At 46.7% G+C, this 21,003-nt stretch overlaps 2 protein-coding genes across 6 annotated transcripts in view; one reads left to right on the forward strand and one right to left on the reverse strand.

Annotated features, from left to right (window-relative positions):
- SPHK1 (sphingosine kinase 1) overlaps positions 1-1,323 on the reverse strand; it is a 59,144-nt gene extending 57,821 nt beyond the window's left edge. For both annotated transcript variants that reach the window (XM_075903611.1, XM_075903610.1), the window contains exon 1: positions 987-1,323. The gene's annotated coding sequence lies outside the window, so the exon portion shown is untranslated. The remainder of the gene's footprint in view (positions 1-986) is intronic.
- A 423-nt stretch (positions 1,324-1,746) lies between these two features.
- The window catches only part of PRPSAP1 (phosphoribosyl pyrophosphate synthetase associated protein 1), a 62,462-nt gene continuing 43,205 nt past the window's right edge, over positions 1,747-21,003 (forward strand). Inside the window, exons 1-3 of one of the 4 annotated variants that reach the window (XM_025178146.2) lie at positions 1,747-1,812; positions 4,013-4,124; positions 17,478-17,530. In XM_025178146.2, coding sequence (XP_025033931.1) covers positions 4,042-4,124; positions 17,478-17,530 — 136 coding nt within the window. In that variant the 5' untranslated portion in view covers positions 1,747-1,812; positions 4,013-4,041. Of the gene's footprint in view, positions 1,813-2,455; positions 2,610-2,670; positions 2,794-3,984; positions 4,125-6,426; positions 6,528-17,477; positions 17,531-21,003 lie in introns of those variants that run through there. The other 3 variants (XM_006136477.3, XM_006136475.4, XM_006136479.3) reach the window with 3 other exon arrangements.

The following is a 21,003-nucleotide window of genomic DNA, read 5'->3' on the forward strand; positions in this document are numbered from 1 at the left end:
CCCTGAGCAGACGCCTTCAGCTGTGCCCAGACCCGACCTGGTCCGTCACACCGACCAGGAAGGGAGCAGTGCTGGCTGGGAAGGTAACGGGGGGGGGGGGAGGGAGAGGGGCAACGGGGCTGGCCGGAGGAGATGGGGGGGGGCCAACGGGAAGCAGGGCTGGTCATGGGGGGGAGGGGGAGGGCGGAACGGGGCTGGCCGCAGGATATCAGGGGAGGGGAGACCAGCTGGGAGGGGGCAGGGCTGGCCGGGAGTAAGGGGGGTGGGAAGCACAGCTGGGGGGGTTCGGGGGCCACGAGGGTGGCTGGGAGGAAGGGGGGGCGGGAAGCAGAGCTGGGGGGGTGCAGTGGCGCTGGCCGGGAGGAAGTGTGGGTGAGAAGCAGAGCTGGGGGGGGTGCAGTGGTGCCGGCCGGGGAGATCAGGAAGAGGAACAGGCCAGCGGGAAGCAGAGCTGGGGGGAATACAGGGGGACTGGGTAGGGAAGATCAGGAGGGGAAGTGGGGGAGAACCAGCCGGCTGGGAAGGGGGGGGTGAGCAAATTGGCTGGCAGGGAGTGGGACTGACCTGGGCACTTGCTGCCTGTCCCACTTGCTTCCCCTCCTCCTCACACTCAACCGACTAAGGGCTCCCTGCAGCAATCACGGCCCCACCTCCCAGCTGGGACTCCCAGCCGCTCCTCCCCGCCCACGCCAGGCTTCCGTCCAGTGCACAGCCGGAAAAATCAGAAAATACCGGACATTGCATATGTCCAGTATTTTCTGATTTTTTTTACCGGACAGAGTGCGCAAATACCGGACTACTGCAAGTGCAAGCGATATGAGCAGCACTGTAACTGCCAGTGCTTTACATCTGCCAATGTGGACATTGCCTGTATACTTATTTCCACCCCCAAAAATGCCTCGCTCTCTTCATAATTTCTCCCCAAACTGCTTTATCGGGGCAACCTCCGTCACCCTGCAGGTTTATGAGCTGTTCCTTTCACTTACCTTGGAGACCGCCGTCATTTATGCCACCAGATTGATGGCAATGCCCATGGCATTTCACCTTTCTTCTTTCACAGTAATAAGTCTTCTAGTCTGCTCTTCAAATACTCCCTCCACCTAATATCAGTTGGAGCACATGCAGGCAAGTTCTGGAATTCAGAGCTGTAGAATACTGAACAAACAATGGAACAGTCTTGTAATCATTCATTGTGTCTGTTTACAATGGCAACTCCCTTCTGCAATCATATGGAGGAAGGATGGGCCAGTGGTTAGCAGTCTTGCATAGGAATTGGGAGCGCTGGGCTCAATACCCTGCGGTAGCATGGATTTTCCATGGGATCATGGGATTAATCTCTAAGGGTATGTCTCTACTGCCATTAGATGTGCACAGCTAGCTTGGGCTAAGGGGCTGAAGTATAGACTGGGCTGGAGTCTGGGTTCCAGAAGCCTGTGAGGAGAGAGGTCCCAAACATCTACACTGCAATGAAATAGCCTGGATAGCATGAGTTTTTGTTGCAGTGTATACACCAGACTGATGACTCTCTGTGCCTCAATTCCTCATCCGTAAAAGGTGTCGTAGCATTGCTTTGTTTCACAGGGATGGTGTGAGGACAACTGGAGAAATATTGCCAAGTGCTTAAACACCCTGAAGGGGCACCATGATGGACAAAACCTCTCAGTGGTCCTTCCAGCTCCAGGGAGCTCAGTTTGTACTGTGGATGTGATGTGTGTATTTTAACTTTGCATGTCCTGGTTTTCACAGGTTTGAGTGTAGCTGAACAAGATGTGCTAGAAGGTCATAAGACACCACAAGGAACTTTGTCTCTTGGTAAATAAAACTTTATAACAGTTTATAAACAGGAGCAGCTGGTACAAACACGATTTTAAAAACAAAGGGGCTAGAAATAGATAAGTCAGGGCAGCCTTGCAACAACCCTTTTCATGAAAAGTTGAACATTGTTCCTGTACAGGGCTGAACAGCTTTATTTCCTGCCATTCTTCCTTCTGCTACAAGTGCCCAGGGAGATTTCAGTCTCACGAGAGAGGGTGTGGGTCTTGATCCCCTTATGGTGGTTGCAGAGGCGGGCGCACATGTTCTGAGGGGATGTGGGCTAGCATGTTTCCCAGGGCACGGGAGGGCAGGATGAGGAGCCTGTCTTCTCCCCGCAGTGCTGTGGGCTCCAGTTCAAGGCGGGGCCAGCGCACCCACATGCCATTCCTGCTGGGCAGCTCCTTGGCAGAGTGTGATGAGTTTGATAGGTCTCAGGCCACTCCCCCCAACAGGCAGTGCGAGCTGCGAGCCCCGAGTCAGGGCAGGGCACTGAGACCAGGAACCCCCAGCAAGGTCATTCCCCGCCTCTTTCCACAGGCGGCCCCGCCTATCCTGGGACATCTGCCCCCGCCCCCATAACCCCTTCCTCTACCATAGAGCGTGATTACAGAGCGCCTGCTCCCTTCTGGTGGGGGGGGGGGGGGTCCTGTTCGGCGGCCATCTTGGATCCGGGAAGCGAAGCCATAAACCAGGGCGGGGAAATAAAGGGCCCCGCCTGCGCCGCCCGCAGACATTATTCAGCCCAGGGTTCTTTTCATGTTATTTCCTCCATAAGTCACGTGGAGGAACCCGAGGTACGTCTCCATCGATATCGATCACCGTTTTATGCCCTCACTCAAGCGGGCTGCGCGAAGGCGGGGCGGAGGAACGGTTGGAGGTCTAATTAGAAAATGGCCGCTAAAAGACGGGGTGGCGCTCTAGCCCGGCAACTCGGTGATCATGCCAGCAAGCGCGGGTCCCCCAGAGCGGGCGCGCGCAGTGAGTCGGGGGCGGACGTTGAGCCTCGAGGTGGTGCGGGCGGCGGCGGGACGGGCTCGCGGGGCGGACGTCGCAGCAGCAGCAGCAGCAGCGCCGGATCTGTTTGAGGGGACCCTCCCGGCCTGGCCTTATAGGGACTCACTCGCCTGACTGCCCCAGGCAGCCCCCCCCCCCCCCCGAGCCTAAGGGCTCCTCCCCCAGCTCCTCCTAGGACCCTCTCCTTCCTGCCCCCGCCCCTCCCCCTCACTGCCCCAGCTCCTAGGACCCTCTCCTTCCTGCCCCCGCCCCTCCCCCTCACTGCCCCAGCTCCTCCTAGGACCCTCTCCTTCCTGCCCCCGCCCCTCCCCCTCACTGCCCCAGCTCCTCCTAGGACCCTCTCCTTCCTGCCCCGGCCTGGGCACCGCCACCCTGTTGCCCCCACCCCTCCCCCTCTGGGCCTGAGCGGCCCCTCACCTTGTCCCCTTTAGCCCCGGGGCCTGCCTAGCTGGCTGCCCGCCCTCCTCCCCTGGAGAGCTTTTGTCTCCAGCCCGTGCTCTGAGATTGGTTTGTGGGTGCCTGGGGCTGTGTGCCCCTCCTCCCAGCTCCCTTGGCCCCTTGCCCGGGGTGCTCAGGATCTGTTGTCCGTGGGGCACCTACGCTGGCTCGCTGAGACTCTGCTTTCCTCCTTCCATCCGCTTCTCTGACTTGCCTGAGTCGCCCCCTCTTCCCAGTAGCTTGGTTTTAGCCCCCCGGGAGCTGCTGCTTCTTTGTAAACTTCTACCCCTGCAGCCTCCCTCCTCGGTTCGCTCTTCTCCCTCCGTTTCTTCTTTGTGCCGTAGATCCCAGCTACATCCCGCCAACCCAAAGCAAAAAGCCAAGTTGCTCCAGGCGTGTTGAGTTCAGCCCCTGTAGGCAAAGGGAGCAATTATTTCTTCTTCCACAGGTGGCGTTTTATGGTAGACAAAAGAGTTAACTCTGGGCTGACTTGTCCCTTTTTGAACTCCTTTTGGAAACTGCCAGGTGTTCATCCGAGCCTGCTGCAACTGCTGCTCTTTTATTTTATTTTTTCTTGCTTTTTGTACGTCAATAGCACTGGGCTGTGGAGATCCTTGGCTTGCGGAGAGATCACCCTTCCTCACTACTCCCACCCCTTAAGGGGCGGCGTTAGCAGTTGAGAGGTGGAAAACTATGCCAAGAAAGCTGTTGTTGCCTTATAAATCTGTTTTTTCTCACTTTCGAGCTCCAAGGGGTTTGCATGATTCCTTGGCAATGAATGCCGCCAGAAGTGGCTACCGTGTCTTCTCGGCAAACTCCACAGCCGCCTGCACCGAGCTGGCAAAGAAGATCACAGAGTAAGTCTCCTATTGCAACTTTGTTTCTTTTCCCCCTAGTGCTCGCCATTAGTTGAGAGGGGCTTGTTTCAAATTAGTTCAAAAGGGCATTCTGTTTAAAAAAAAAAAATTACAAAAATCCATTTCTTAAACCTTACATGTTTAAAATTGCGATCATTTAAAAAAATCGATTTGATATTTTCCTTATTAGTGCTGGCTACCCATTGTTAGCATCAGATTAAATAATAAAAGGACACCAACTGTTTTAATTTTGTTAATTTCACTTTCACATGGGTATGTAACTTAACCCCAAGGCAAAAGTAGGGCTTCAGCACAAAGATACTGATAAATTTGTTTAGACTTAATTTAAATTAGCAATGTGTGTAAAAACCCAATGGCTCACACTTTTCAGAAATATCTATTGGATTCTTTTTTCAGATGCATAATTATGATTTTGCTATTTGAAAACTTCAGCATTTACTGGAATGAACAACCTGCCCTGAGTTCATTCCTGTTTCTTTACTAAATCCAGTGCAACACTGGAGTTCATGCTAATAAAAAATCAACTACATCCAGTTCTTAGAAGCTGAAGAGGCAGTGTGTCTCTACCAAAAAAAAAAAGTTTAAGGACAGATTTTTGCACTTTCCACAGGCTCACTTTCTATGCAGAATTTGACCTTGGTTTAGTAGAGAAATATTTTAAGGCCTGTTTACTGAGATAATTAGAAGCTTTTCAAAATCTTGCTACAAAATGTGCTTTTGAATATCACTTGTTTATAAAATGTAACATATGGTCGTACTTTGTCATTCACTTTGAGTTAAATTGGCTTGAAATGGGACACAGTGTGTGGGAGCTTTCTGACATCAAAGTGGCTTTCCTAAGGAGTGGACATTTGTTTAAAGTTGAACAGGGTGCAAGTGTCATAATTCAGTTGGTTTTGGTCTCTTCTTCACTTACTCTTAGATCCATTCCACAAGTCATCATAAACTCATATCTGGGGGATTGGATCCAGTGCTTGTTTTTCATTAATAGTGTCTTCACTAATGCGTAGAGACAGCTGGTACACCAATGCTTATCATTAGAGTCTATATAATGCAGATATTGGCAAACGCAGGCATGCTGTGGAGTACTGGCAGATACATGACAGTTTGGCTAGTTAAATGACTTGTCTGTCTTAAGTAAACCTTGTCTTGTATTTAACACACATAATCTCCTTTAAAATGAATGTGTAGTTTGCCCATGGTCAATGGGACATACTAATGAACAGGACCCTCCAGGGTAGGGTGGAGATATTGGCTTGTGCAGAATGAAGGAACATTTTTAAAAGAAAAAGGCAAAATGCTTAATTTTCTCTCCACAAAGCTGTTTCCAATGTTCTCAAGCACATAGCTATACAATTCTGAGTATAAAAATTTTGATTTTTTTTTATTCCTAAAGCCTTTATTGTAGTGCAACAAATGGATTATGTTTTCACCAAGGGCTATTCTAAAACCATTAAAAATTTACCTCTTGAACATAGTATTCTGCAACACAGCTTCTGTGGGTGAAGAAGCAGTTTCCAATGTATTCAGCATTTACATAGTAAACGGCTCACCTTACTTCACAAGTTCTTTGGACTTTGTATTTTTTTTAATGACTCAACATCTGCTGAGAAGTAGTGGAGGATTAATATGGGACCTTTGACCTTTGCAGGATTAGGGCTTCCAAAGATGAGGAAGCATAACTGTATGTAGCTCTCACATATCAAATTCACTTTCTGGGACTTTCCTATCTTATTTGATCAGGGAGAGATGGATGTGAGGGTTTAAAGATGCCTGGAACTTCATCCTTCCATATAGGAACAAAGCTGCCCCTGGAGAATATATAACTATAATCCACTGAATGGCTCCCAGTGACATTTTGAAAAAAGACCCATCCTTTTGAGCCACAGCCTAATTGTATTAAAATTACAACGGTTGAACTTCAGGGGTAGCTGAGTTAGTCTGTACAGGATAATCTTAAACAACATGTAGATGGTGGTATGAGCTTTCGTGGGCACAGCCCGCTTCAGATGACCGGAATTTTGAGGTTGAGCTGTTGGTGGCATTAAGTCAATATACATGCATGCATCCACTGTTTTAACTTTGTGACAATCCCAAAACATAAAGGTAACCCTAGAAGGAAGTAGACTCAGAGTAGTTAGAGATGGCAAAGATCTACTCAAGTTGAACAATAATTTTCAAATACAATTTACAAGGGCTATCTACTGACTGCCCTGCTCCCCTCCCCCAATAGAATTCAGAACCACTTAACACACTTGTAACCTTTACCTTGTTTTTTCAGATGCATGACTGCTGGCTTCCCACTCACTGTGATATCCTAGCAGGCACTCTGCTGGGGATGTCAGTCGCACCTTTGAGTAGGGTTGGAGCAGACTTATAAGGGTGAGTCTGTCATCTAATATTGTGCGTTTTCTTTAAAGTTTTTTTGTGACACATTAGAATAAGATTTAAAAGAACTTTAAAACAACACGCAATATTAGGAAAGAGTGACTTAAATGTACTCCCCATATGCAAGCTCTGTCACTATTCATTAATGCATAGGATGAGTCCAGCGGAATTCATTATGCTGGGTTATCACAGTAAGTGGGAGCCAGCAATTAAAGATTGGACTTCTTTTGGGGGTGGGGGACTGGGAAGAGAGTGTAGTCTGCATATTGCTACTGCTAAATGCAGGAGGTAAGTGAACTTTAGAAATATGGTGAAATATCTCTTGAATCTGTTCAGGGCATTCAGTACCTAACCTATGAATTAAGCTGTATTTAAACTAGAAATATTAACCTTAATATTTCTGTTTTAACTCTTTCACAAAGATTAGTGAAAGTGCGTGCATGAATAGTCCCACTTTATTCTCTTTCCCAGTTTAGAGATGGGATGAATATGTCAAAAGATTAAATGTTAATTACCTGGCTTTTGTATTCTCTCGAGTGACTCTCTCAAGGTTCAAATATCTCTTTTATGCTCTCCTAGCAAGTTTAGACTTTTTAAGTTCCTCTGTTACTGATGCAATGCTAATGCATGATGGGTGAGCAATTGACAGAATTAGCTTTGAATTTCCATATCTTTTTTGCTGCTTTGTGTTTGACACTGCTGGAGATAAGCATGTAGTACAGGCAGTCCCCGGGTTACGTACAAGATAGGGACTGTAGGTTTGTTCTTAAGTTGAATTTGTATGTAAGTCGGAACTGGTACATATTGTAGAGGAAACTCTAGCCAAACATTTCTCCAGTGCTCAGTTTTATTCTCCCACTCCTCACTTCCCTCAGTCCTTTATTCTCAAGCTGAGGTGTCTGCTGAGAAAAGCCGATCCGCGTCTCCCTGGTCTGCTGGGTGGGGCGCTAGCTTTGTGTCTCCCTGGTCTGATAGGGGGAAAAGCAGCTAGTGCGGGGTTGCCTCACCCCGTTTGTAAGTAGGGATCCGATGTAAGTCGGATCCGTGTAATCCGGGGACTGCCTGTACATTATGAATGACTTAATATACTGCCAAACTTCCTTTTAAAAACAGCAGATAATTCATTATAACAGCACAACTCCACTTCCCTTCTTCACCCCCTGTCAACCATCCCATTTACTCTTGCATCTCAGATTAAACTTGTTTTTAACTGTTTCTTTTTTAGACTGGTGTCATGTGTCATGTTGTAACTAGGAGAACCTGTGTAGTCTAATAAGTCTCCTTTGGAAAATATCATTTTTGTAAGAGACAGATGGTTCTGTGACCGTGGCAGTTCTTGTGGACACTGCATTCAGAGGTAGTAACATCTGCTTTGCCAATAAAACATTTTAAATATAGGAGCACCACAGATGCTCTTGGATCTCGTTCCCTGATGGCAGATTTCATGCAGATGATACAAATGCTATGTACTACTCACTGCTCTTTTAGCTGGGAGAAGGTGTTGAAGTCTGTTAAGGCCTACTAAATACTTGAGCATGCCATTGTGTTCTGGAACCAGTTGTTACAATAAACCCTGTTCATACTGTAGATATGTGTATTCATTTGGCTTTACGTATGGAAAATGATGGGCATGGAAAGAGAATTCTGAGCATAGACAGAATAGACTAATAAGGATAGAATTTAAAAATCTGAATTCTGCTCTTTCAGCGTGATCAGAGTGAACCCTGTACTAGGGATGTAAAAGTGTAGTCGATTAACTGATAAGCAAAAGCTTATAGATTAATGCTATAAACTACACTAATTCCTCACCCACACACTTGCCAGTACACTTTTAGCAGGCTGGCCAGTAGTCCTGGCTTGTGCTGGATCTGACACCTACACTTTAAATGCAGAGCTGCAGCAGGAGTATTAGAAGCAGGTGGGAAGGCAGCCCAGCTCATTTCCAGCTCGAGCTGGGTCCAGGAGCTCAGAGTGCTCCCTAGAAAGGGGCTGCTGCCACCCTGCACCGCTGCCTCTTTTTATCAGAGGCATCAGCACAGGGGGACAGGTATCCTGTCCATGAGGGGAGCTGGTTTTTAAATGGGCTCCCCCCCACAGACCAGTTCCCATCTGATGCCTCGTCTCGGGAGTGAGGCAGGAGTGCACTGGTTGCTAGTCTATAGTCCCTGGGGACAAGGCTAATTGACTAACCAATTAGAATTCATGAGGTTATGCCACTATTCAGTTAACCAATATTTAACATCGCTAAACCAGAGAAGTGTTCCCAGTTAGCGAGCAACTCTCCATTTCTGAAGAAAAGGGCAGTACTGTTGGGTTCCTGGAAAAAGCTGTGTCCAGCCCTCCTTGCTGGGATCTCTTAGAGAAGACCAAAGGAAAAGAGAGGATGTGAGGAAATCAGAGTACAGACCTTCAAGGCTACAAGTTTCCCACTCCTTGTGTCCCTTCTGTCTCTGTTCGGGGTAGGAAGAGGAGGAGGAATGCCCACCCACTCTTTCATGCTAGCACAGGGGTGGGCAGTAACTTTTTTTTTTTTGCCGGGGGCAACTTCAAAAATTTCTGAAGTGGCCCCAGGCTGCTTAGGAAGTGGCAGGGCCAGGATATTTCTCTGCTTCCCCACCTGCAGACCATGATTGGTCTGGTGGTGGTGGAGCAGATGAAGTCTATGCCCCTGGTAGTGGGAGGAAACTTTGCATGCTCCTGCTTCTGTCTCCAGGCCAATCATGGCAGGAGGAGACTGTGTGCTCTACCACCCCCAAGCCCTGATTGGCCTATGGACAGAGCGTGTGAAGTCTCTTCCTGCCCTGCAAAGAGCACACAGTGCTTAGAAGTGTTACATGCTCCTGGCTGGGAGAGGGCAGGGCTGAGGAAACTTCATATGCTTTGCCCCAAGCCCTGATTGCAGCCATGGACAGGCAGCCATGGACCTGGGGTGGGGAAGCAGCAGGTCCCTTTTGCCCACTCGTGTGCTAACACATGAAGACACACTGCAGGAAAATTCCAAACTTCGGAGAATAAAACTACTCTGTACAAAGGCGGTAAACCATTAACAGAAGAGTGGCAGGTGCTGTCAGGAAAGAATGTAAAATTCGTGCTGCATTGTTCTTTGCTTGACTGTCACTACATGGCCTGTAGTATAGAATTGTGAGCACCTTGAGATGGAGTTTGTGGGTAACTTGGATAGAGTTAGTAGCCTTACTAAATAACTTATTTTGCACTAGGAGATTGACCCAGTGATGCTTGGGTCTTTATCTTAATTGTTTTTTGGACAATAAAATGAAGATGTGCGTGCTTCATTTAAATCATTGCTCTGAGGTGGGGCTGGAGATTGAGGGGTTCAGTATGCAGGCTGCCACAGGGGGGAGAGAACAATTCCAACCCTCTGACACCATAGCAGGTTTGGGACAGGTGAGAAGTGCCTGTCCATGGCTGCTGCAGCTGACGTAGCTGTGGGAGAGGTGCGTGTCCCCAGTTGAAGAAAAGACACACAAATAGACAAACTTTCTGAATTTCATAGTAGATAGCTTTCCCTTTCTCCACTCCTGTCACCCTCACGGGATTATAGCTGCCCTGGTCCTCATTTCTGGCCCCTTGTTGCCCCGTCTGGTCATTATACAGTATAACTGCCTGCTCGCAGACCCCTGTGTTTCTCATCAAATGGAGAGGATCACATCCCATTGTCCTGGCACAACCAAATCTTTACCTTGCTTTTAAGTTATAAGAGGAAGCTGCATACGAATTTTGGTGGTCTTAGCTTTTACTGTTCAGGAGGCATTCTTAAACAGACACGTGCAAACTCCCTCATTTTTATATATATATATATATATATATATATATATATATAAATAAAGCCCATTGTCTGTAAAGCTGATGTACACGGCCATGCCCTCTGGCTGTGTACGTCAGTGCCCCGCCCCCCTTCCCCTCCCTCCGTGGTGTTTTGGCCCAGCACTGTGCTGCTCAGCTGGGCCCCAGCAGGGGAGCAAGCGGCAGCAAGCAGCCCTTTGGGGTCCACGCTCCCCACGCGTGGGGAGTGCGGACCCCAAAGGGCCGCTTGCTGCCGCTTGCTCCCGGGCTCGGCGGGAGCGTGCTCAGCTGGGCCTGGGGCGGCAAGTGTCCAACGGGCTGCTTGCTGCCGCTTGCTCCCCCGCCGGGGCAGCTAGGCCTGGCGGGAGTGCCGCAGCGCACCACGCAGGGAGGGGAAGGGGTCGGGGCAGGTCGGAAGAGGAGTGTGAAGACAATCTGAGGGGAGGGATTGGAGGCTGTGGGTCTGGAGGGGAGAGGGAAGCAGCAGCACTGGGGGGAGGGGTGTCCGTGGGGCTGGCCAGTAGGAAGACTGCAGCCGGAGTCCTTGTGTACGTCACCGCCCCCCCTTCCTCCTCCCGCCATGGTGCTCCACCACATCAACAATCTACAACCTATCCTGGAAAATAACCCCTCACTCTCATAGGCCTTGGTGGAAAGGCCAGTCCTCAAAGACAACCCCTCTAACCTCAAACAATTTTTTTTCCAGTAACCATGCACATAATTATCCAGGAACCCACCCCTGCAGCCAGCCCCGGTGCCAACTCTGCCCACACGCCTACACAAGTGATTTTATCACTGGATCCAACCACATCAGCCACTACATCATGGGCTTATTTAACTGCACATTCACTAATGTGATCCATGCCATCAAATGCCAGCAATGCCTCACTGCCATATATATATTGCCAAACTGGACAGTGGCTACGGCAGTGGTCTCCAACCTTTTGGGGCTGCCGGGGGCGGGGCCACACATGCGCTGTGCGTCTGGGGGTGGGCCTATCACTGTGTATGTGCCCTCCCGGGGGCAGGGCAGGACCAGCCCAGATCATTTGGCGGGCACACGTAAATCCCCCGGTGGGTGCCATGGCGCCCGCGGGCACCGCGTTGAGGGCCACTGGTCTACGGGAAAGAATTAATGGACACAAATCAGATATCCAAAAAGGCAATACACAAAAACCTGTTGGAGAACACTTTAACCTGTCCAGGCAGTCATTAATGGATCTCCAAGTCACCATGTTGTTTCAGGCTAATTCTGCTAGCAAAATACACAGGGTCTGTCTAGACTGGCAAGTTTTTCCGCAAAATCAAATGATTTTGTGGAAAAACTTGCCAGCTGTCTACACTGGCTGCTTGAATTTCAAGAAAAGCTCTGACGATCTCATGTAAGATCGTCAGTGCTTTTCCGGAAATACTATGCTGCTCCCATTCGGGTAAAAGTCTTTTTCCGAAAGACTTTTGCGCAAAAGGGCCAGTGTAAGCAGCACAGTACTGTTTTCCGCAAAAAAGCCCTGATCGCAAAAATGGCGATCGGGGATTTTTTGCGGAAAACCATGTCTAGATTGGCCACGAACGCTTTTCCGCAAAAAGTGCTTTTGCGGAAAAGCATCCTGCCAATCTAGACGTGCTTTTCTGAAAATGCTTTTAACAGAAAAGTTTTCCATTAAAAGCATTTTCAGAAAATCATGCTAGTGTAGACGTAGCCAGGGAGTGGTTGGAACTTAACTTCATTTATAAGTTTGATTCTTATCAGAATGGAATGAACAGGGATATCTGCTGGCTCGCACAGTACCTTCCACATCCTAATGACTGAACCAATCAATCAAACAGTGGAGGTGCTAATTGTTCTTATCAGCCTCTTGTAACTTGAACAGTCTATTCACTAGCTTCAGGGGATAGCTGAGTTAGTCTGTTATAGAAAAACAACAACAAATGGTCTGGTAGCACTTTATAGACCTGTGGTCACCGACAGGTCGATCGCGATCGACCAGTCGATTGTGAGGCCTTGACTGGTCGATTGCGAGGCGTCCTGTCCACCCTGCCCCCATTTCCCTCCCACCCCCGAGAAGCCCCACTACCTACCTCAAGTGAAAATGGAGGTAGTGTCGGCTTCCCGGGGATGGACAGAAGTCCCGTAGCTTAACACTACTTCTGGTGATTCCGGAAGTACGCTAGCTGCTCTGCCGGGTGTACTGTGGGAGGGAGCATCAGCTCCCTGCACCGCACAGGAGGGGTGAATCAGCCCCAGGGCAGGCGTGCGCGGGGGAAGTCAGCCCTGGGGCAGGCACACGCATGCGGGGCTTCCCTGTGTGGGGAGGGGTGTCGGCCCCGGGTGTAGGCGCACGCGGAGCTTCCCTGCGCCAGGGCGGTTGGCGCCAGGGCAAGCGCGTGCGGGGCTTCCCTGCGCTGGGGGGGGGAGGGTCGGCCCTGGGGCAGGTGCGCGCGTGCGGGGCTTCCCTGCGGGGGAGTGGGTGGTCAGCCCTGGGGCAGGCATGCACTGGCTTCCCTCGGGGGGGGGGGCAATCCTGGGAGGAGGCAGATGCAGGGGACACTCTGCCTCCCCTGTCCTCACTCTGTCCCCACTCCCCTGTCCCCAGCCACAGAACGCTCTCCTTACTCCCCTGTCCCCAGCTACAGAATTCTGTCCCCACTCCCGTTACCAGCTACAGAACTCTGTCCTTATTCCCATCCCCACTCCCGAACTCTGTCTCCATGGCACCCTGTCTCCTGCTGCAAAACCCTGTCCTCTCCCCTGCCAGCACCCTGTTCCCTCTCCCCGGCCCCCTGCCGCAGAACTCTGTCCCCACAAAATGTATGATTGTAAATGCTTCATTTTAGATTTAAATAGCATGATTAAAAAACAGACCATTTATTTCATAACTATAAACACGTGATTTTAATTTTATTTATCGCATAATTTAAAAATAAACTGTTTATCGTTGGCTGCGTCTAGACTGGCATGATTTTCCGGAAATGTTTTTAACAGAAAAGTTTTCCGTTAAAAGCATTTTCGGAAAAGAGCATCTAGATTGGCACGGATGCTTTTCTGCAGAACCACTTTTTGCGGAAAAGCATTGGTGCCAATCTAGACGTGCTTTTCCGCAAAAAAGCCCCGATCGCCATTTTCGCGATCGCGGCTTTTTTGTGGAAAACAAATCTCAGCTGTCTACACTGGCCCTCTTGCGCAAAAGTTTTGCACAAAAGGACTTTTGTCCGAACGGGAGCAGCATAGTATTTACGCAAAATGCACTGATTTCTTACAGTAGGAAGTCAGTACTTTTGTGGAAATTCAAGCGGCCAGTATAGACATCTGGCAAGTTTTTCTGGAAAAACTGGCCAGTCTAGACACAGCCAGAGTGTGTAAGTAAGGGCTGGGGATAGCAAGTGATGGACAGGAGGAGACTAGAGAGGGTGCGGTGGTAGATCTTCGCCTGTTCTGATATTTAAGAAGTGATCTTCAGTGTAAAAAGGTTGGAGACCACTGTTATAGACTAACAAAACATGTAGATGGTATCATGAGTTTTTGTGGGCACAGCCCACTTTTTCAGATGACAAGCTATTCACTGTGGGGTTTTTTCTCTCTCTCTCTTTTTTTTTCTCCTCAGCCCCCTCTTCCCTTATTTATTCTTGGATCTGGACTTTTAATACTCCAGTCATCTGAAGAAGTGGGTTTTGCCCACGAAAGCTCATGATACCATCTACATGTTTTGTTAGTCTTTAAGGTGCTACTAGACTATTCATTGTTTAAGTTTTTCTAGTTACAGACTAACTCAGCTACATCTTTGAAGCTATAATTTTCTGGTCTAGAAAGAAAGTATCAGCATGCAGCTTTCTGTACGGACAACTATTCCTGTATATGCATGCATCATCCACCTTTTTAGACCACCCTGCATTTATGTATGCGAAACTCAAAAAACCATGGAGAAGTACCCATTTCAATTGATGTACTCTGAGGCAAAGTGGGGTGGCACCACAGTGGGAATACTTATGCCATTCATTTCCCTGCCACAGTTTGGAAAGCCCATTTCAGCAAAACTATTCAGCATGTCATCCTCATTTCCCAGAGTGACAATTCTACACAGCAAAATGTGATTTGTTGCCTTGCATAAGTCCTGCCCTGATTGGTAGACTTCCTCACTGATTTTATTAAATCTGTGTAATTCCTTTGTATAGAGACACTTATACCAGTTTAGAGTAATATCAGCTCAGTTTAAGTAATAAAGGCCTGAATCTTCCTGAACTTCCTGGCTTTTTGAGGGGTAGCCGAGTTAGTCTGTTATAGGGGGAAAAAAATAGCAAGCAAATGGTCTGGTAACACTTTATAGACTAACAAAACATGTAGATGGTATCATGAGCTTTTGTGGGCACAGCTCACTTCTTCAGATGGCTGGAGTTATGGTGAGTGCTATGCACCTTCACTGCAGCTCAGTTGTCTTAACAAATTAAATTCCATGTATTAAAAAAAGGTAACTTGAAAATGCAAGTCTTGCCTCCTCCAGTCAATGTTTTAGGTTTGTGAGCTGATGACGTTTCAATATCCACAAGTGTGTTCTCAATACTTTTACTTGTCCTGTAACTTAAATCCAAGCTGTGCCAGTTCAGTTACACTGAAAGTTGATGCCCTGGCACCTCACTTGTTCAGTAGCTAACTTGCTTTTTAGCCTCTTACATCGTCTACTCTATTAATTTTGAAGCATCAGGCTCTTGTTTCCTCCTGCATAACTGAATCCTTGTAACCTCTCAAAGCATTACAAACCTTCTTTTTATTTGCGTTACACTATGTAGTGTTGAATCTTCCACTTTCTAAATGGTATTTTGCTAAGATCTTTCCAGCTAGAGTATTTTAACAGCTTCCAGTTTGATTAGTCTGCTTACTATCCTTAGATCAGCGATTGGTTACAGGTGTGTGGATGACAGTCTCTTTAGCAGAACATTATTTTCAAATGGAAAAAGCAGAATAAATTGCTTATTTTATAGATTCGGAATGCATGTCTTTCCAGAAAATGGTTGTGTGAATTTCTGTGCTCTGATGGAGGAAAGAGCCTGCGTTTTTTGGCATCTTTTTTTTTTTTTCAAAAACTACTTGTCGTTGTTGTTGTTGTTTTTCTAGATTGTTCTGACTTGAATCTCTCAGTAGCAATTAGGCCAAACCTCTGTGGTTTCAAGTTTCTGGCTTTGTCAGGAGGACTGCAGAATCCTATCAAGCTATAAAAAGGAAGCTTAAAGTTCTACTTGTCTTTCAGCTGAAGGACTTGCATTTCCTGTGACAGCCTAACAGCTCTCCATTCAGTTTTATCAGAACTTGGCTTTGCATAGCAAGCTTCTTGGTTTACTTTTAAGCAAGGATGCTGAGAAGGGAGCTACCTTGTTACTGGATGATGACCTTTTCTAGGTGACTGCAGGCTGCTGTAGCCCTTCTGCTAGGAGTTAGGACCTATGTCTTGTCTTCCTGCACTCTTAAGCAATTAGCATCCCCCCACTGCATAGGGCACAGAACTGGGATTCATCACTAGATTCTGTTCTTGGTTCTGTTGCTGACTAATACGCTTTGCCACGGTTTTCCAATCTGTAAAATAGGGAAAAGGATATCTTCTTTTGAAAAGTACTTCAATATGTATGGATGAAAAAGCAATAGAATAGCAATGTGTAAGAACCCCAGGAAGTAGTAAAAGTTGGACAGATAGTGGCACATTTACCTTCTTTTCTCTCCTTTAATAATACCATAGACCAAAAGTACCACTTAGTGCTATCCTTCAGATGAAACAATAAACAGAACTCCCTTTTGCCCAGAACTACCGTATTTATTCGTGTACCTATGTAAATAGGAAATATTTTTAAAGATCCATGAAACTGACAGAAAAACCCAGGTGTTAAAAGAATGTATTTACAGTTAAATTTTAAATACTTCAAAATAGACTGGAAATAAGTTAAATACACGCAATGTAATAAAACATACTCAATGAAACAATTGGTGTCTTTTAAAAGTATATCTATCCTGTAATAAAAGAACTGCCATAAAGTAGCTTGTGGTCTGAGTTAGCTGCCTCCATTTGTGAGGCTGCAAAATTGCAGTGTAGGCATTTGAGGTCAGGTCTGGGCTCCAGCCCAAGCCCAAACATCTATACTCCAGTTTTATAGCTCCTCAGCCTGAGCCAGCCGAACCTGGCAAGCTGCAAGTTTTTTTTATTGCAGTGTAGACATAACCCTAAAATGCTTGTTAAAAGGATCTTTAGTGTATAATGGTAGGTAGAGTTCTAAAAGTTAATTATTGTATTCTGTATATTAAAAAAAATGCATATAATTGACTTCTTACTAATGGATGGTTTTAGTTTTATATATTTGTGACATCAGAAAAGTTGAAAAATTGGAAAACTTGATTTCAAAATTAAACCAATCCAAACTTGTGATTGGGACCCTGGAAGCATGGCAGGAGAAGGTGATACACTCGGTTAGTGGGGTGAATTTTTAAGTGTGATAATGGGTTGCCACAAAGTGCACAAACTCACTGTGCTGTTCCATTCTGAGACTGAAATCTCCTCGCTCTGTGGGGTTTTTTATAGACCTCCGTGTGGTTATTAATCTTATGTACACTTGGGGAAAGTCAGTAATAAGGAATGTATAGAAGACTCATGCAGTCACTTGGGTTCTGTCCCATTTAATTTTAAAATGTGTATTTTCTGTCTGAATATTCTTTATTCTGTACTATTTGAAATACAGTATTTGAAAAGGGCTATTCTTAGTATATCATTAATCTGCAGAAAGTGCCTGCTCCAGCACTGCTTCTGCCTCTTAAAACACTCTGTACAACATTAAAGTAAACAAATTACTTGGCAGGGGGAATGATGGTAGCATTCCTGAAGGAATGTATGGCCTTTTTAATACTTCACAAGTAAAGAACTTTGAGTAATATTTAATACGCTTCGCTTTTAAAATCAGTAAGTCTTAATTTGAATATTGTAGCTTCCATTTTTGTACTAAATTCTCCATTTGGTAATTTGACAAATGATTTACATATGCTGTAATTTTTGAAACTGTATAATGCTAGACTTCATAAGATGAGCCATTTAATACCCCTCAAAAAAACGAAGATTCAAAAAGCAAACTAATCTATTTTTAATCTTCCCCTCTCTTTTTTTTCATTAGGCGTCTTGGTGCTGAGTTGGGAAAATCTGTGGTGTACCAGGAAACGAATGGAGGTCAGTCATTGTTACTGTGTTAACAAGCATGTCTCACTAATTAAACTTAAAAATGTACTAGTGGTAAATCTGCTTACCAAACTTCTGTAATAAGTCAGGAGCTCATTCCTATTCCTGCCTCTGATAGACTTCCTATATGACCTTAGGAAAAGCAATAAATTGGTCACTGCCTCAGTTTCCCCATCTATGAAAAACTGGATGATCTCTCTATCATTGCTGTTGTCTCTGTGTAGAAAGAATGCTAATTCAAAGAGTTAACAAAGAGGGCCCTAGACATTACATAAGAATGGCCAATATAGGTCAGCCTGATGGTCTGTTTAGCCCAATATCATGTCTTCCCACAGTGGCCAATGCCAAGTGCGTCCGAGGGAATGAACAGAACAGGTAATCATCATATGGTCTGCCCCTCTTGCCCATTCCCAGCTTCTGGCAAATGGAGCCTAGGCACTAGAGGTGCTTCAGAGCATGGGTTTGTATTCTGGCTAAAAACCATTGATGGATCAATCCTCTGTGAACTTTCCAGGTTCTTTTTTGAATGCAGTTCAACTTACTTAAATGTATTTGGGCACTTGTCTTCAAACATCTGAGTGCTTTGTTGGAAAAAAATATTTATTAGCCAAAAACAGCCCAATGGTCTAGGTGCAATTTAGCATTTCAGTTCTCTTCTGCCATTCTTACAGAGGAATAAGTAGAAACAGGAGGAATAGTTAAGTGGAAGTCTATACAAGGAATTTCAAAACTGGAGAGGGACTCTGATGAATTGTTACAAAAAAGGCTCACATTGGAGGAATTTCTTATCTGTGAGGGAACCTGGCCCACATCAGAATGATGGGACTCTGTTCCAGGCACAAGGATTGTTAGGAAGAGATGGGATCCATGTAACAGAGAGAAAGGAGCATCTTCGCGTGCAGGCTTGCAAACCTAGTGAGGCGGGCTTTAAACTAGGTTCGTTGGGGGACGGTGACCAAAACCCTGAGGGAGTGAGGAAGTCGGACACCGGGAAGAAATGCAAAGAGGAATGAGCAACAGCAGAGGACCCATGATTCGAATGCAGAGGGTAGGGTGATCAACTGGTTATATAAGGTGTTTGTACACCAATGCAGGAAGCTGGGTAACAAACAGAAGAATTGAATGCCCTGGCCCAGTCCAAGAACTACGATTTGATTGGGATAACAGAGACTTGTTGGGATGACTTGCATGACTGGAGCGCTGTCATGGAAGGGAATAAACTGTTCTGGAAGAACAGGCAGGGGAGGAAAGGAGGAGTTGTTACACTGTAAGTAAGAGAGCACTTTGATTGCTCAGAATTCCAGTATATAGAAGGAGGAAAGCCTGTGAGAGACTATGGGTCAAGTTTAGAGGTGTAAGCAACAGCAGTGATGTTGTGGTTGGTGTCTGCTACAGGCCGCCGAATCGGGTGGATGAGGTAGATGAGGCTTTCTTTGGACAACTGAGAGAAGTTTCCAGATCACAGGCCCTGGTTCTCATGGGGGACTTGAATCACCCTGACATCTGTTGGCAGACCAATACGGCAGTACATAGACAATCCAGGCAGTTTTTGGAGAATGTTGGGGATAACTTCTTGGTACAAGTGCTGCAGGTACAAGCAGCTTAACCTGCTGCTCACAAACAGAGAGGAGCTAATAGGGGAAGTAGAGGTGGGTGACAACCTGGGAAGCAGTGATCAGGAGATGGTAGATTTCAGGATCCTGACCAAAGGAAGAAAAGAGAATAGTAAAATACACACCTTGTTAGCATGAAGAAAGTGATCAGAGAGGGTATGGGACCCCTACTGGATGAGGGCAGTAATCTAGTGACAGATGATGTGGGGAAAGCTGAAGTACTTTCTTTGCCTCTGTCTTCACGGACAACGTCAGTTCCCAGACTAATGCGCTAAGTGACGCAATATGGGACAAAGGTGGACAGCCCTTGGTGGGGAAAGAACAGTTTAGGAACTATTTAGAAAAGCTAAATGTACATAAATCCATGGGTCCGAACTTAATACATCCGAGGGTATTGAGGGAGTTGGCAAATGTCATTGAGCCACCTTTGGCCATTATCTTTGAAAAGTCATGGAGATCAGGAGAGATCCCGGATGAGACTGGAAAAAGGCAAATGTAGTGCCCATCTTTAAGAAAGGGAAAAAGGATGATCCAGAGAACTATAGGCCAGTCAGTCTTACCTCAGTTCCTGGAAAAATCATGGAGGGGATCCTCAAGGAATCCATTCTGAAGCACTTGGAAGAGGTGAAGGTGATCAGGAATAGTCAGCATGAATTCATGAAGGGCAAGTTGTGCCTGACTAATCTGATTAGCTTCAATGATGAGGTAACTGGCTCTGTAGATATGGGGAAGTCAGCGGATGTGATATACCTTGACTTTTGCAAGGCTTTTGATACGGTCTCCCACAATGTTCTTGCCAGCAAGTTAAGGGAATGTGGACTGGATAAATGAACGGTAAGATGGATAGAAAGCTGCTTGGAAGGTCGGGCCCAGCGGGTAGTGATCAACGGCTGGATGTCAGGATGGCGGTCGGTTTCTAGTGGAGTGCCTCAAGATTCGGTTCTGGGACCAGTTTTGTTCAACATCTTTATTAATGACCTGGATGAGGGGATGGATTGCACCCTCAGTAAGTTTGCAGATGACACTAAACTAGGGGGACAGGTAGACACACTGCAGGGCAGGGATAGATTCCAGTGTGACTTAGACAAATTGGAGGATTGGGCCACAGGAAATCTGATGAGGTTCAACAAGGACAAGTGTAGAGTCCTGCACTTGGGACAGAGGAATCCCAAGCATTGTTACAGGCTGGGGACCAACCAGCTAAGTAGTAGTACTGCAGAAAAGGACCTGGGGGTTACAGTGGATGAGAAGCTGGATATGAGTCAACAGTGTGCCCTTGTAGCCAAGAAGGCTAATGGCATATTAGGTTGCATTAAGAGGAGCATTGCCAGTCGATCCCGAGATGTGATTATTCCTCTTTACTTGACTCTGGTGAGGCGCATCTGGAGTATTGTGTCCAGTTCTGGGCCCCCAATTACAGGAAGGATGTGGATGCATTGGAGAGGGTCCAGCGGAGGGCAACCGATTACGGGGCTGGAGCATATGAGCTACGAGGAGAGGCTGAGGGAGTTGGGAGTTTACTCTGCAGAAGAGAAGGCTGAGGGGGGATTTGATAGCAGCCTTCAACAAGGAACAGTGGTCTCAAGTTGCGGTGGGAGAAGTCCAGGTTGGATATTAGGAAAAACTATTTCACTAGGAGGGTGGTGAAGTACTGGAATGGGTTACCTAGGGAAGTAGTGGAGTCTCCATCCCTAGAGGTGTTTAAGTCTCAGCTTGACAAAGCCCTGGCTGGGTTGATTTAATTGCGATTGGTCCTGCCTTGAGCAGGGGGCTGGACTTGATGGCCTTCTAAGGTTTCTTCCAGCTCTATGGTTCTATGATTCTTGCAAGGGAGCAAGGACCAGGCAGCTG

Source organism: Pelodiscus sinensis, chromosome 20 (assembly GCF_049634645.1).
Source record: "Pelodiscus sinensis isolate JC-2024 chromosome 20, ASM4963464v1, whole genome shotgun sequence".
Lineage (NCBI taxonomy): Eukaryota > Metazoa > Chordata > Testudines > Trionychidae > Pelodiscus > Pelodiscus sinensis.